The 17,940-nt window shown below is 35.9% G+C and overlaps 2 protein-coding genes and 1 pseudogene across 3 annotated transcripts in view; all 3 read left to right on the top strand.

The window, feature by feature from the left end:
* The window catches only part of LOC128257006 (serine-rich adhesin for platelets), a 77,157-nt gene that overhangs the window by 43,099 nt on the left and 16,118 nt on the right, over positions 1 to 17,940 (top strand). The window lies entirely within an intron of this gene.
* On the top strand, positions 275 to 921 carry LOC128257794 (uncharacterized). Its single transcript, XM_052988994.1, has 3 exons — positions 275 to 334; positions 391 to 708; positions 766 to 921. Exons 1-3 carry the CDS (start codon positions 275 to 277, stop codon positions 919 to 921), a joined length of 534 nt encoding a protein of 177 aa, XP_052844954.1.
* On the top strand, positions 1,341 to 1,981 carry LOC128257136 (uncharacterized; annotated as a pseudogene).

The raw sequence follows: 17,940 nt of genomic DNA on the forward strand, positions 1-17,940 counted from the left end.
TGTGGTCATTACCACATCGCTACAAAATTATTGTTAAACATTTTTCTTTTTGATTACTCTGTTTAAATACCTATAACCGAATACATATGTATTTAATTATTAGAAGCTGCTAGTTTTTTGAAAAACTAAAGCTATTAAAAACTAATTAATAGGTACATTTTTGGGACCAAAAAAATTACCTAATTGAATATAATTTGTACTTAAAATGTCCAACTTGCACATTTTTTTAATATGAGAAATTAATTTTATAAAAATCATTAAACCTGTGAAAGTCATGAGGAACACACTAAATGTATTCGGCATCCTAGCAATATTTTTCACCTGGAGATTATGTGTAAGTCCTATGAATATTCAAAGTTGTGGGCCAATCAAAAATAAATTAATAAACAGGATTCGATCACCTACAAACTCACAAATGTGAAATGCGAAAGCTTCAACAAATCGTGGGTTACGATTAATGAGTGCCGCTTGAAGGCGATCAGTCGAAATAAAACTATTTTCAATTTCAATGCAACGTTTCATCATCCTGCTAGCCACATTTATTTAGACTATGAATTGTTAAAAAGGGAGAGTGGATATAAGCCATGGCTATACAAAAAAAGGGTCGACTGCTGTCGATTTCTAAGGAAGCCGTATGATGCGTTGAGTATATTGATATGGAATATTTATAAGGACGTTTCAAACCTCAATCACACTTGCCCGTTTACTGTAAGTACTAAGACTTAAGCTAGAAAACCTTTTAATTCTTGGATTTTCTTCTGCAAGGGAGATATTCTTATAAAAGGAATGTATCTATCGTCACAGAAAAAAACACTTCCGTTTCCAACCGGCGAATATATGTTGCAAATGAGTTGGCTATTCTATCGGCAAGTTCAGTTCGTAACCAACGTTAGTTACCAATTCATTGAAAGTCTCTTTTAATGGCCCACTGAGAACCATTTTTGTCAATGTAATGCATTATTTAGATAAGTTAAAGCAAAATAAAAACAAACAAATGCGTATAAATTTATCGTTTTTATTAATTTTGGGAATTAACAGGTTATCAAATCTTAAAAGACCGCAATAATTTTGGTAAATATTATTTAGCACCACTCGTAATTTAAAAGACTTCAAAACAATGCTGAACTGAGTATTTTCCTACTTTAAAAGTTTTATTTTAGTAATAGGACAATTATATTGAATTAAAAATGTTCGTTGAATACATCAAAGTTAAATATTTATTAATCATCAACTCAAGTCGTATGAAACGACAATTCCAATTAATTTTAAATTACATTTGGTACCATAAATACTATAAAATGTTATGTCTATATTATTCCGTGTATTAATGTTTTATAACCATGCGGAACTGTAATTGTGGTGCTTCTCTAACATTTTTATTGACTTTAAGTATAAATGTGAGTTTTTTTTTTTTTTATTTCCAAAATAAAGGACAATGATTAATATAATTCACAGACTCTATCATTTTCAAAATGACCGAAGTTGCATGTACAAGTCATAACATCGTGGGTGCGGGTTAACCTGTGCCGCTTGAAGGCGTTAGTCGATACAAAACAGTGTTCAACTTTAATGCTACCCTGTTTTACCCAACCAATGACATCCGAGTGACTTATGGGCTTCAAGAGGGAGAGTGGTTACAATGTCGAGATCGATAGTTGCTCATTTTTGAGAAAACCCTATGACGCCATGGGTATTATGATATACAACTTCTTCAAAAACTTTACAAATGCAAATCACACTTGCCCTCTATCTGTAAGTTTTCGGCGAATCCAATAATACTGTCCTTAAGATTTTATACATTTTTTAAGGGTGATCTCATCGTGAAAAACATGTATCTGAGCACTGAACCATTGAAGGGACTTCCTTGGCCCTCCGGCGACTATTTATTGGCAATGTCTTGGAAGTTCTATAGGAAGCCCCAGTTTGACACAAACGTTAGCTTTCAATTTACTGAGAATCTATTGTAGCCGAAAGTAAAATTCTAAGTAAAAATTAAAAGATGTTGATTGAGAATTTATACTTCAAAAAGTATTTATACTTCAAGAAGTATTTATACTTTAAAAAGTATTAAATTTAAACACGCTAATTAAGAAACATCTCAATATGTTAGTTTAGCTTTTCCACAGTATAATACTATTTTAGAATTGAATTTTTCCCAAATATTAAAAAACCATTGCTATAAAGAAGTGGTAATGGAAAATCTGATTAAAAACGAATTTAAAAAGAAATTATGCGGTGAACGGTAGAAACTACACATAAAGCAAATACGAAATGATGTTTGGAGTTTCTAAATATTAATGCCATATAGCTTGTATAGCTTTAGTTATTTTTGTGCCAAAGATTAATATTACTTTCTCTCATCAATCATGTCCTCAGCGAAGGATATCCGTGTTCGTCAAGAGTTGCTGCGAGTTGTGGTTTGGCTGAAAAGGCGTGCAATAACCCGTCATAAGCAGGCTTTTGGTAATAGACCTGTCGCCTCGCCGGCCAACACCAAGAGCCATCCTCAGCATATGTTAGACATTTATGTCTTGCTATTCAACACCAGCCAATGGCCCGAGTGAACCACTACCACACTGAGAAAAGTTTTTTTAAGTAAGGGAACAATGAAAACTATTTGAAAATCATAAATCAATTATTCCAAAATATATTGCTGAAGACAATGTAACATAAAAGATTAAACCAGAGTTAAAAACATAAAACCGTACAACTAGGCGTATACGCAATTGGGTAGTAATTCAGGATAGCACAGAAACCAATTAAAGTCTAGGCTTAAATAGGTAAATCAATTTAATTAAATCGATAAAAAGTAATTATTTTACTAAATTCTTTAGCAACATTTGATTTTGTTTTTAAGAATGTGTATGAGAAAGACATTTTCCATACCTTTGCAAATTTATTAAAAACTCAACAACTTTTATCTTGCAAACTTTTAAACACCATCACATCTGCAATCTTAGTCCCAATTTCAGATGACAATTTTACGCTCAGTGTATGATGCACCATCTCACCCCTTAGAAAATCCCGACCGCAACTAGCAAACGTTGCCTTTGGCCCTCGGCGACTATTATTACTACATTTACGACCCTGACGTCTGCTGTGGCTGCTGCTGCTGCTGCTGCGGCTGCTGCTGCTGCCGCTCCTCCTTCTACTTGTCTGTCAGCTGAAGCTGCTCACTCCTCCCCAGCTGATGCACACATCCCCGCCAGCGGTGTCCATAAAAATGGCATTGTAATGGGACTTTGGAGGCGTCGCCATCGTTGCCACAGCAGAGTCACTGATTGACACTTTTTATGTTTCAACGGCTGCTGCCGGCAAAAGTTCAATGAGTTATGATTCGAGACCGGGGTCTTTGTATTGGCCATTGTTCAATCTTTAGCCAGTCAATGGAGGGCTTAATGAGCTGGCTGCCTTTAAGAGCGGAGAAAGGCGGCAGGAAATTCATTAGCGCGAAGGAATCTTTGGGGTGCCATTGGCAACGCGTTTGTACCTGTTGCATCCGATGATAAATCGAAGTTTGTGCACCGAGCGAATCATTTCTAAAATGTCTAATTATTTTCTTAGCACATTTAGTGGTAACAAAATCAATTTAGTAAAATTTAACCTGGAATACTGTACAATAATGTATAGCAAATTTTGAGGGTTCTTTCCGATATTAGTTAAGCCTTGGTATAGCTAATTTTAAGATCGCCTGTAAATATTACTATTCCGAAGAATATAATAAATATAATAATTTTAATAGTAATTGAATGTTAATTTGATAACCCAATTTCCCCATCTAAATAGTGTTGTATTCTTTGTTTTTTTTTAAACCCCAAAGTCAATATGTAGAAGATCTTTTTTGAGATCCGTTTGTAAAGTTCGATTTGGATCATTTGTCTTTGAATCCATTTTTTTTTTCCGTGTGCCAAGTCATCGATGCATCATCAATTGTGGCACATTTTGAATGAACTGGGTGAACAGTCGTGTGTTTTGCAATCAGCATTTGTATCTGTATCTGAATCTGAACCGATGCCCGACTAGACTCATTGTCTGGCCAGCCTCTGAGGCGATGCGATTTGTGTGTGCGATGTGCCAACGCCATTTGCCTTTGCCTCCGCCTTTATTTTTTATATTTACTTTTTTTATTTTTATAAATATATATATTTTTCGCCGCGGCAGGCTGACTGGCGGTGTCTAAAAATATCAAAAGCAGCACCATCTCATCACATCACATCGCATCGCATCACATCGGTACAACATCGGTACATCGGTGCATCGGTGCATGTAAGTAAGTGCAAACTTGTCTGCGATGTCTTTTGTTGTCTCGCGACAGTCTGCTTATCACAGCAAGCCAAAGAGCAGCAAGAAAGCAGAAAAGGCTGAGGAATCGGTCGTCTGTCGCTCCGCCAACGGCAACAATGACTCAAAAGTAGTCTTTTTTCATCAGCCACAACAATAGCAAGTTAATGACTAACACTCTAGCATCCCGATTAATGCACACATATGAGCGATACCCCATATAAAGGCCGAGGAAACCAGGGTGCATCTCTTAGTTTCCCAGAAGTTGGCTAAATTGATAAGCAGTGATTGGCTGCAGTGATCGCAGGCAGGGCAAATATAAAGTGTACAAGTGAAAGTTTTGCAATGTTATGAAAACAACGTACAACAACGAAAAGTCACTAAAAGTTAAATTTATAATTTAAATAAATCTAGTACAAAATACAATTATTTGGTATGAAAAAGAAAATTATTGAGAGAAATCAAAACATTAAACATAACTTATATAAATTGCTTCTTTATCATGCAAATTAATGAGAGAGAATTAGTAACCCTTTTAAAAAAAAGCATTAAATAAAAAAATATAAAAAAAAACACCAATAAGTGATACTTCTACATAAAGTATGCATATCGTTCAACATAATTAGAGTTTCTAGATAAGTAAGTGTAACGCATCATTCCAATGTGTATACAAAAATTGAGTGAAATTGAAGTATATTATGATTTAAAGAAACTTATCATGTACTATCAAAAAATATTAAATTGTAATAAAAGCTATGTCTTGACCACATAAGTTAAACGCAATATCTAGAACATGTTATGTCAATGAGCTAATATTAATTTTTAAGCTTTTTTTAACACTTGGAGTTGCACAACATTCTGTGTCACAAAGTTAATGAAAACACGAACCCTTCATTGCGATTCGCGTGGCAAAGTTTTATTGATCACCCGGGGGACGTGGTAATGGTGTAAGGGGTGACTCAAGTACTTATTACGTATACGACACGTGTACCGCCTCAGCACTGGCTGACAATTAAAAATGCATGCATATGCATCTATTTCATTTATTTAATTGCCACAATTTATTTATAAATGCAGACAGACAGCTCACAGCCTTGGCACGATCACTTGATCGCATCGATATCGATCCAATCGATCCAACTGCTCGACCGATCGATCAATCGATCGCCCGGCCAGGTGGCTCAAAGCAGCCGCCAAAAAGTCAACAGAAAACAAATTGCCACCGCACACAACCTGCAGACCCAGAATTCGTCTTCCCACCACATAAAAAGAGCGAAAATAAAAACTAATAGGAGATACGTCAGCACATATTAGATTATCAATATAAACAAAAATGTTCCGTCTCGTCGTTTGTGTACACAATTCTTCTTCTTTTTTTTGTTTGTACATAAAATATTTTTCCCCATCTTTTGGGAATATTCATGGTTTGAAAAAAATATACAAAAATATATATTTCTTTGTATGCCAAAAAAAGCAAACACAGACAAGATACGCGACCAAGTGCCAGTTTTGGGTGAATTGTGGTTTTTTTTCGAACAACGGCTGGGTGGGTTAGAGGTGGTGCCGGTGGTGCACAGGGTCGGTGGTGCAGGAGCGGTGGTGCTGGGCCGGTGTTCTGCTAGTAACCGCAGGTAGGTCGCCAGACATTGGCATACGTGAGAGACCCCGGCCAGACAATGTTAATTAGCACTTCATGATAAGTTGTCTCAATTGTTGCCGTCGTCGGTTGTCGGCTGAAAAGTGCGCAGCGGGGGTGCTGTACTTACAGGGGCGGAGCAGGAGGGGAGGTTCCTCACTCCCCTCTCAGTGGACCCCGGCGACACAACACATTCGATTGTTGAACAACAACCGGCTAGCCAGCAACAAAATAACAAATCCGCAGACATGCTAATACATTTAAAGTTTCTATTTTAAAACAAAGCAACAATGTCTGGCAAACAAAAATGATAATCGACCAGCTGATCTAGAGAATATGTGATACCTTATATGAATTAAAATGATAAAATATTCTTTAAAACAAATAATTGGTTTTGTTTAATTTTATTTTAACCTTATTAAAAAAAACCTAAGTGTATTTCAATTAATTTGAAAAATATGTTTTAAACAAAAAAATAATAATAACGTTTTTACATATATTGAAGATGATCTTAGTTACAAAAGCAGGTATAATAATAATAAAACTTATGGGAAAACTGTCACTACCAAAAACTTAAAATTTCAATTTAAATAACAAAAATAAATTTTTAAAATTTTTAAATGAAAAATGGTTAATCAAACATAAGAATTCAATATACTTTACAATCACCCAGTAATTGGGACACTGAAAAAATGTCGAATCGCGTATCATTAAAAGAATGTCACATGTGAATCATATCATTAAAAATAAAGCCAAACAAAAAATAAAATAAAGGCGAAATAAAGCTGCATAAATAAATTTAATTAACGTGCGGTTGTTGGCACCCCTCCCCCTGACCCTACACCTCCCCCTCAACATCACCACCCCGTCCGCCCGTCTGACACTTTAATTTCTTGGACTTTGCACGACGGCTCAAGTCGGCAAACAGAAAAACCGCAAAAAATCGAGTGACAATGAGCTAACCAAAATTCAGCTTAACAACAAAAAAGTGAAATAAATATTAATGAGCAAATAAAAGTGTGGCAAGTGGAGTAAGATTAAAAAATGTAGACAAATTGTGAAGGAAAAGAAAAAGTTAATATCTCTGATTATCTCTAATCTCAAAGTAAAATAATACAACAAAATATAAAAATAATTCTAGTTAATACAAGATTAAATTTAGATTTCAAAATTAGGTACATATTAAAAGGTAAAAGGTACATACAAAAAACTAATATAAAAAAATTTAACACAATTTATATGACAAATAAAAAAAATTCATAAAAACAATTTATAAAAACAATTTATAAAAAAAATAAATGTTGGAAGAACAAACACAAAAATTAAAACGAGTAAATTGAAATAAAGAAATATAATATATAACATATAATAATATAATTTAAATTATTTCTCTATTAATTTAAAAAGTATAAAAAGCCATCAAAAATTAGAAAGGTTTTTTTCAAGAGTTCAAATTTGCAATTAGTGAAGCTAATTTAAAAAAAATCTAAACTGTGAAATAAAAAGTGTAAATAAAATATTTCAAAACAAATATAGCAATGGAAAATCAAAATATATTAATTTAGAAAAGGGTAAAGCTGGTGAGGTAATTTTTGTAATGAATTCGCAATTTGCAAGTTAACTTTGCGCTTTCTCTCTCTCTCATTTCTTCTCTCTCCTCTTTGGCTGCATTTTCTCCCCCTTTCACCACCACCCCCTGTGTTAGCAGTAACATTAACAGCTGTGCGCGGCTCTCTCTCTCTCTCTCTCTCTGTTGGTATCTCCCACCCCCAAAGCACGTTTCCTTGCCATCGTTCCTTTCGCCTCTCGCTAGCGCTTTAACAGCACTATTTTCGCTGTTAAAAAGATGATGGTTGGGTGAGGTGGGGCGGTTAATATTTCTGCCTTTTCTCTTCTCTCATTTCGATTTATGACGGCCAGAAACTCTCCGACGCTGCGGACGTTGTTCGTTCTCCGCCAAAAATACAACAATAAAACCAGCGATCGACAACAACAACAACCAGATAATGTTTGTGTATGTGTGTGCTTGTGTTTGTGCCTTAGTCAATTTAAAATCAAATGATTGATTCGAAACTAAACAAATAAATGGAAAGGTATAGCAACAACAAGGCGAAGTTACGTCATGGCTGTCGCATTTGTTGTTGTGTTGGCATACTTTCAATACTAGTGTGTATATGCGGGAAAACAATTGTTTTGCGCCAACGATAATTATTAAAATAAAACGAAAAACGAGAGAGAAAGAGACGGCAGGCACTCGAAAGTTGTCCCCGTTCCATTGCCACTGCGTTCCAGATATTGTTTACAGTGGGACAACAGCGGCGAAATCAGCAACGTCGCCGCTGTTGTATTTTAACATTTCTGTTACGAAAACATATCTGAGAGTACGAGTATCTGACGTTGTATTTGTGAGTACGAGTTCGAGTATCTGACGGCTCGCAGTACAATTTCAAGACGTCGTCAGTTCTGAACGGTTGCGGACCGGACGTCGTGCTACAAAAATATAAATTAAATAACATAAATTCGCCCAAAAATGTGCACAACAATGTGTCTAAGAGCCGAATTAAAACAAATTTAAAATAGCGCAATTCCTAAATCAAATTTATTCGGGAAATAAAAAACAAAGTTTTTAACTTTGCGTGCGATTCAGTAAAATACAACATAAGCCTAAAAACACCTACAAAATCAGTAGAAATCCCCAAACAAAACAACAACAAACAAGCGTTAAGCACCAACAAGCAGCAACAAAACAAAAGTGAAGCAAATAATAATAATAAATACACAAAACCACAGATACAACACACATACATAGCCAGCGTTCCTGTACTCAAAAGCATTCCTAATAGCCGCAAAAAAATCATTATAAACAAAAAATAAATAACAACAAGAATCAAAGAAGCAGTAATAACACTAAACAAATTTCAAAAAAATTAACCAGAAATAAACAAATGCAAAAAATTAAGTTAAAATCAAATGTACAGCTGGAGAGCTACAAAGTAATAAATAAAATAAGTGTTGCATAGATAAATTCGCCTAAAAAGTGTCACAAAAAAGTTATTAGGAAATTTATGCCCTTAAAATAGCGTAATTCCTAAATAAATTTAATCTAAAAGATATATAGTTAAAACCAATTCGTAACAAAACAAATCCAAATTAAAGCAAGAAAAAAGTCGAAAAAAGGTGAGCAAGCATACTATATATTGGGAAAATAACCTTTTTTAGGCCGATTAGCCATAAAAATACAACGTAATTGAACTTTGGAGCTGCAATAAGCGTAACCAATATTCGGTACCCGCACTGTAGGCGCTATCTAATTATATGCTATTCATGTTCTATCTAAAATCTGCTCTCTATAAATCGCATTCCGGCGACTTCCTGTCAACACTCACACACAAACAAAAAACAAGAAAAACAATAAAAAATCGTTAAAAGAGCAACAAAAATCCAGTCAAAAACTGTCCACTGTCCACAGAAATGCAATAAATTTTGAAATCAGCTCTGGTATTTTTTACTACTTCTCACCAGACGACAGATATCATGCCCCCTCGCCAACTATTCCCCCTTCTACAAATAGATGTGCGAAAAAAGTATTAAAGCATATATAAAACATTTGTTTTAAAGCAATTTTGAATGCTTTTAAAACCCTTTAATATTTTTTGTGGCTGTCATAAACCATCTTGTAATAAATTAGTCGAGAGGCGGAAAAATATAAATTATTATTTGGGGGTCAGGAATCTCACAAAAGGGGTATATATAATAAGTATGTCTTTATTTCATTTGTAGTTTGGGGTTTAGTCTCATTTTCTTTTCAACAAAAATTAATTGGAAAATATATTATTTGATATTATATTTAAGAGTTACATAAATTGGGATTTAATAAAGGGGATTACTACTTTAATGCCCAAGCCTTGATGTTATAATATTGCTTATTGTGAAAAATGTTGGTAAATTAAAATATTTTTTTTTAAATAAATGAAGAAATAGCCCAATGAAATCGTTCCGTGTTTACTCTCTCAATCTTTATTGCGTTTTCATTGTTCTTTTTAAATGTTTTTGTTATGAACCATTTACTTCACCCTTAATATTATTGCCCAAAAATTATAAGTGAAGTACAACAGAAAATGTCGAGTTTAATTAGAAATGACACCAGAAAAAAGGTGATTTTCTCGCCTGAAAACCAAAGTGCCTGGCTTAGCTTCGATTAAATCTTTCAAAGTCGGTTTTAGGTTGAGAGAAAAAACTAAGAACTTCCCAGAAGAGCTTTATCTTTTCAGCTCTATCGGAGCCACAAGGTTTTGGCTTTGGTTTGACTTTGGCTATGGCTTTGGCTATGGTTATGGCGATGAAAACAAAGGCCCGGGCCATGGAGTTTTGATAGAGGAACCAGAACAAAACCAAGTCAAAGTCGCGTGTAGTACCGTCCCCTCTCTCTCTAGGTGTCTCACCCCCTCTCTTTCGCACAGCAGTAGGCAAATCACTTCCGTTCAATGAACCCATGCGTAAGCCAGCTCTTCATCAGCTCTTTTGCTTTTGCTCTTGCTCTTGCCTTTTGCTTTTCTTTTGCCATTGCTATGCTATTGCTATTCCTATTGCCTCTTGGCTATGCCACACACACAGTCGCACACCACGCACACACTCACAGAAACACACAGAGACACACATGTGGCTTCAGTCTCAGTTTTTTCTCTCTGCTTTTTACATACAAATGTGGTTAAAATACTAGAAACTACATGAAGTTTTTTTTAAAAAATTGTAGGTAATACCAAAAATTCAGTCTATAATAGATGTTGTTGGTTTCAATAAAGTAAATCACAATATTTAAAAAGTTATATAGTTTTCATTTGAAGCTAAGTGAGCGTTAAATAATTAAATATTTTAAGAAAACAGTCTCTTGAATTTGTCTTTATGTACATCTTTAAACATAACATCAAAAAAAGTTAAAATACGTTTAAATAAAAGAATACGAGTTGCTTCTATTATTTCTTTGATGACTGTAAGAAATTCCCACACTCGCGCACATAAAAGTAGAAGAGTTCTCATTGCTTTGTCGTCTTTGGTTCACCTTTACAAATTCACCTGGCCTCCCACTTCGGTTTTTCCCATTTTTGCACGCCTAGCATAGGAATGTTACGCATACGCCTCGTATGCTGTCACGGAAAATTTGACTCACTTGGCCGGCACATTCCAAACATCTTTACGACTGGCCATTAAAATGGTTATTATGTTTTTAAGTTACACCCGCCACCCTTTCGAAGAATGCGAAATATTTGCATAAAACAAAATTTTAATTAAAACTTCATGAGAGCAGCTCGATTGACCAGTAAATTAATCGAAAGCTAATTAAACAGCTGACGACATGGGCACACACATATATAGGGCCAAATCAAGGTCTTTTGTTTTTGCCATATTGCCATCTCTGTCGCGCAATATATGTACGTATATCGCTCATACGCCCCATGGCCGCTTATCATGCGTCTGGTCTGGTTCTTCTGCCTGCTTCTACGTCGCTTCTTTAGCTTCTGGACGGAGTGAGAAAAGGTAGAGCCAGGCAGTCGGTCTTATCAGCTGAATTCTCTTCAGTTTTATTTTTTTCCCCTATTTTATAGAAAAAGACCCAACACAGGCGCACAATACAGAGATACCCATGGACTTGAGCACCTGTCCGACCGGGCGTCGACGTCAACAACACTTCCCGCGCCACCCACATGACCACCACCACGAAGTCAGCAACACTAAATACCACAGCAGCTGCAACACCACACACTCAAAAAAAAAAAGCGTGGGAGTTCTAGAAAAGTAGGTTTTTTGTAATAAAAGTGATCGCTGAGTTCTGGGGTATTCCTAAGATTTTAGGATCACCAATAAATAGTTTTGGAAGTCCGGAGTTTTATGAATTTAGAATTTAGGAGAACCCTTTTTAAAAATTGACAGTGGTCTTACCAAAAAACGTAAAAGATTATATTTTGTGCCTATTTCAATTCAGCTTCAAGGACCTTTAAACTAATTGGTACTTAAAAAAAGCATATAAAACTCTTTTTTTTTAGAACATTGTTTACCTGATTCTTATTTCTGATTTTGAAAATTAAATAAAATCCTTCCTTTAAAGAAACCCAATTGAATGCTTATTTGAAGATACTCTTGTTTAAAGCTACAAACCAAGCTGTTTTAAATTTATTGGAATTTTTCTGAGTGCACCACCATGGCGGCAACACCACACAACAAGCCACACCACCATATTACCACCACAACACAGCAACCGAGCGTGAGATTAGAGAACGGACGAGCGACGAACGACAACATTCCCCAAGGTCATTATTAGTGCTGCAATGGAGCAGCCCGAGGGGTGGGAAGGGGAAGGTTACGGGTGGGATAGCCCCCGCTGCAGGCGGGTGGCGACTGATTGAGGGACCTCAGTTCCTTTGATAAGAAAATCGCCAGCGAGATGTCCAGCCAGATAATCACGTGTTGCGGCGACATTGATACCCGGTCATTGACTGACCACCAAATATTTGTGAAATATTCATAGGGTTATGTTTATAGCTTCCACTTCCACTCTCTGCTTCTCTTGTCGGGAATGCCATTTTAGTCACAGCTATAATATGAAAAAAAAAATTCATTGAGAAATAATTCACTATTGGAAAAGGAATGTTCCTTAAAATGTATAAAAATAAAAAACGTGTTGTTTTACATAGGTATCTTAATTTCAATATGTTTATGCTTTAGTCTTATTTGAAAAAAAAAAAGTTTTAAATATCCCCACTAAACTATACAAATTTCAAGCTACATATAAAAGCTAATTCTTTTGAAAAAGGTCATTCAATGCTTGACAAGATAACAAGCCACATATTAAGCGTGAAATAAGAGGATTATAATATTGATTGCATGTAAAAAAATGTTATTCAAATAATCCTAATTACTTGTTGGGCATACCCGATTTATAGCTACCCTATAATCCGAGCAAATCATTAGAGTTCATAATCAAGTTTACTCACACACACCGACCGAAAGCCTCATATATAGTCATCAGTTCATTCCAATCGGAATCGACCAGTTGTCTGGGTCGAAGTCTGAAATTTGCTGTTTTATTTCATTTCGTTTTTACTGTTTCTGCCGATTGTTGTTACTATTTTTTTTCTCTTGTTTTTTCGTTTCTTCGTCTTTTCCATTGTTTTCGTTGACGACTCTTCTACAGACATTTGTATATTTGTATATATTTTGATCTGCGTTTCTTCTCCTTTTGCCCCCAGTCTTATCTGGCTTCAACTTTTGTTATATCCGCCAGACGCGAGACTTTTGCGCCTGCATACATTTTCATCCAACGCCTTCGGCTAATAAATGATAATTCCTGTTAGTTTCTATAAAACAAAAAGGTACGACGAGTATGCGGAATTTTGGGGGCTTTCTTTTGTCTAAAGTCTATACACATTCCCACCATCTTATCAGTTTTTTTTCATTCAAAAAATAAAAACAACAAACAGACTTTTACACAAGAAATAAAAAAAAAAGATTTGATATTTCCGAACCGGACAGACGAGCAGCGAAATCGCTAATCGATTGACATGCGGTCTTTGCCTGATTGTTGAAAAGTTCAGCTAAAGCTCTATTGAGATTGGGCGATTCACAAGCTCTGGAGATAGGGAAAATGAGAGGGAAAGACAACTGAAATTAGTCAACAAATACAAAAATAAATTATGCCAGTATAGGGATTGCAAAAGTGAAATTAAAACTAAGCTGCAAATAAATGTGGGCTAAAAAACTGATACTTTGAATATGTGTTCAAATTTAAATATTCTTCCAAATACTTACCTATGAAATAGTAAATCAAATATATTGGTTATTCATATGTATAATATGCAGACACCTACACAAGGTGTGAGAATGATTTGCAAATATGAACAAAAAAACTTGCTCAGCTTAGATAAGCCGTTGAAATAATCAAAAATTGTATTTCACTGATTAAAAATCGAATGTATGCGCATTTTGCTAAATTACCATATTGATAAGAGTAATTCCCAAGCCAATTCTTTAACTATGGTGAAATTCATTAGCTGTAGCCAACTATATGTTAGTCTTAAAAAATTCAAATTTATAATTCGGTTAAATGTATTTACTTATGTTGTTTATTAACCATACGGCTTGGGAATATCCCTTCCGCCATAAACATGCTTTTAGAAGACTGCGCTGTGCAGGATCTACGAGTGGAATATGTTTGGGACTGCTAAGTATCCGATTACACGGAGTGACCCTGACTTGTGCCACGTCATGCCACTCACTCCCCTATATTTGTGTGTGGTCGTGCTCACTATAGGGTATATTATATGCTGAGCAGTCAGCCAGACAACAGCGGATGCCGGTCTCAAAGGGTATGGAGTTGAGGGGGATTGCAGGGGCGGGGCCGGGAGGGGGCCACCTGATAAGCCCATAAAAAGGCGAAATGAAACGGAAGCTGACTATCGTTATGTGAGGCGAATGGAACAAAACCGAGTGCTGCAAAATCCCAGACACTTCACTATATTTACCACACAATAGCGCGATAGCTAAAACAAAACAAAAAAAGAAAAAAAAAAACGGCAAAAACTCTTTTGCTTCTTGGAAATTTGTCTCGACTATCAGCAGACTCCCAAGACCTTTAGCAACATTCTTGGGTATCTCACACACTAAAAAAAATATAAAACTGGGTTTGAATTATATAGCCAATTTTATATTTCTGAAGTCTATGTGTGGCTTAACAATTTGATGATACGAATGAATAAATGCAAAATAAAAAATTCAACACCAAAGATTTCCTTTCAAATGACTTTCAATGATTTAGATTTACATATAAAATCCAAAATTACATTTCTAAAAGGTATCATTCCTAATACCATATATATACACATTTGAAGGGAATTATATTAACAGTAAAAAATTATAACAAAAACCTTTAATTTTGAAAATCAAAAACCTAGAATGATATTTATTGAAAAGTTAGATCTATGGCATATTTTTCCTGTGTGCGCAATAATTTTTTGGCTTGGCAACCGCCCTGTGGCCACGCCCCCCGACTTAAGCTTAGGGCCACTGGCTGCCTGTGGCCTACATTTTCGTGAGGCACGAACCCATGACTTGAAGCTACCCAAGTGCGAATGTGTGTATTTGTGTGTTGGTGTGTCTGTATGGCTGTGTGTGCGGGGACTTCATCAATGATTTATTTGCGTTTCGCGTGTGTGTCTGTGTCCTGCTGAAACTTCCTGCTTGAATGTTTTCGGTCCCTCGCACACACACACACACACATACACCGCCTCCCCGCTCTCTGAAACCTCATCCACCCCGGTTCGAAAATGTAGGTCAAATATTTATCTTCCGCCTGATATTACGTAAGATTATTTCTGTCTGGGGGCACACGAGTTTTAGTTTTTTAGCAGACAGCAATTAAGGGCCCATCATAATTTTCTGGGAAAGGAAATCCCTTCAAAGCGCCGCGACAAAAGCGCTAAAAAAAACCCATTTACAATCGCGCCATGGCGTCATAGTTCAGTTAATACCTCCCGGCCATATATACTGTATGTGCTTTAATGTCTGGTTCCATCGCGAATCGATATGGAATCGCAATGGAAACTCACACGTGCAATGGAAACTCGCAACTCTGAATCAATGAGCGATTACAAATGGAACGAACAAATAAAACAATAAGAGCAAATAAAACTATATGTCTGCTGATAATGCCTGCAGACAGGCGGCAGGGGGAGGCGGGGAAATCGGAGGATCGAGGCTTTTGCCCCACCGAATAATTCCACGTGCTGGAGCCCAAGCAAAACTAACAGGCGAAATGTTGAAATCTGAATTTCAAATTTAACAACAAGAAGCGGCGGTTTCCTTTTTTCTCTTTTGCTCATAAAAAATCAAAATAAAATTCCGCAAAAATGTATTTTTATGTCTGGCTGTCTCATATAGGCCTCGAAAAACATTTTTTTCCTTCCTTTCTGCAGATGAATGATCTCTGAGGTGGTTCAAGGGGGGTGAGGCTGGGGGTGTGCGTATATATATAAAAAATGTTATTTTGTTCAGCCGAAATGTCGGACACAATTTTCTGACCGCGCCAATGAGTGAGGGAGCCAGAGAGCCTGGTAAAAATAGACAGACAAATTGTCGCGTCATTGTAAAAACAACAAATAAAACAAAAAGGAAACAAGAATTCATTTAAAAATAAATTTGAAAACATTGTCAAATGCCTTTGTTGTTCTCTACTTGTGCAATGAAACTAGGAAAATACAATTAAAAAACAGAGCGACAAATAGCAATGCGCAGAGTTGTCGGCGTCTGGCATTTTAACTTTTGTGTTCTCTGTTTGTTTTCCTTTTTGGCTTACCGAGAAATTTATGGTCTTGCAACATTTGGACAGATTAACTACCCGCCACTCCCCCTTGGGTTATAAATGAGTTGACCCTGCTCGAAGTTGGACGCGCCAACATTAATTTCAATGAAATGCAATTAGCATAGATAGATCGAAATTCCAAGACGCTGGCTTGATTGTCTTGATCTCTCTGCTTTTAGCAAAAAACCCCAGACGCCTCCAAAAAAAGGTACAGAAAACAAATTTTTAGCTAGATTATAGAAAGGCTTACAAATTTACTATTACTTTAAACAGAAATAATATACAAGAAGTAATATAAAATAGAACATATTAAAATAAAACAAATTTTGGTATTAGCTAAGCAAATTTAACACAAAAAATATATTTAAACTTGATTTTTTTTTTCTGTGTAAGTACACACCCCCCTCAGCTTTCATCTTTCGAGTGCTGCCGAGTTTGGGCAAAACGACTTGGATTACAATGGCAAGAGAGTGACTTCAAAGTGGCAGTGCCGACTTTTGCCGCAACAAACTCTCTGTCTCTTTCTGTCTGCTAATTCCCTCTCTGTCCCCTGAGAATATGTCCGTTTTATTTGTTTATTTACTTGTAAGAAAAATCGATTCTTAAAGCAACAATTTATTTAAAACTTGTTTGTCATAAATTTGTTCTTTGATTACTGTATCTTTCAAAATTAAATTTTGTTTTGTTTGTGATTTGCTTTTGCGCACACAGAATAAATTTTTTTTTTATTTGAGACATAAAACTATTTAAGAATTCAGTAGCCAAATAAAGCGAAATGCCATACCCGACCCAGACAGCGTAATTGCCGGGAATTTTCGGCAAACATATAATTAATCTTACCCCCGTCTGCCTCTTAATCATGACGAACAAAACTAAATTTTAAAAGCATTCCAGACGAAAACTCGTGATTAACAAACGCGATTAATGGGCTTTATTGTTTCGTGGTCAAGTAATCTGCCAAACATATACACCCACTGATGCCTGGCAGCAGTATATACACTGCCTTGGATATATAGGATCCCACAAAAGTGCGACTTATCAATCAATTAATATTATTTAAAAACCATTAATAGGCTTTCACTAACCATTTTGTTTGGTCAGAATCGGAAACTAAGCCAACAGTTTTATATATACGTTCGATGGTTGAAAATTATAAATTAGCCACACGCGCTGATATCAATTTGCACGCCTTAACTTTGTGATAGGCGATAGATAAAAGCTAAATACGAATCAAACAGCAACAAAAAGAAAGCAGCACCAGCAAGGTATCATAAATATATTGTTGGTAACGAATAAATGCCATGGCATTATACTAAAGAAAGTTTTTAGTTTCTGATAACAGCTATAAATACGAAGAAATTAATTGAAATGGTTTTGCTTATCTGCAGACGGTTGCAACAGTAATGCAAAAACGCAATTCCCCAGCGTGGCGTATGAGTAATCGAAGGGATTACGTATACGCCATGCTAAATGCCATATATCATTCTGAGCTAGAAAATCACCAGAGCCGAAGAAACTAGAGCGCAGGCAGTGCTGTCTGACACACTTTGCACAGGGTGGTGGACAATTTGCTACTTGAGGATATATTTTCTATTGTTCGGCAAAAAGGGCCTACGAAAAATAAGCAAAGCCCTTTTCGCCCCGCCCTCCCTCTTCCATACATAAACTAGAT

The sequence above is a fragment of the Drosophila gunungcola genome (genome assembly GCF_025200985.1).
Source record: "Drosophila gunungcola strain Sukarami chromosome 3L unlocalized genomic scaffold, Dgunungcola_SK_2 000002F, whole genome shotgun sequence".
Lineage (NCBI taxonomy): Eukaryota > Metazoa > Arthropoda > Insecta > Diptera > Drosophilidae > Drosophila > Drosophila gunungcola.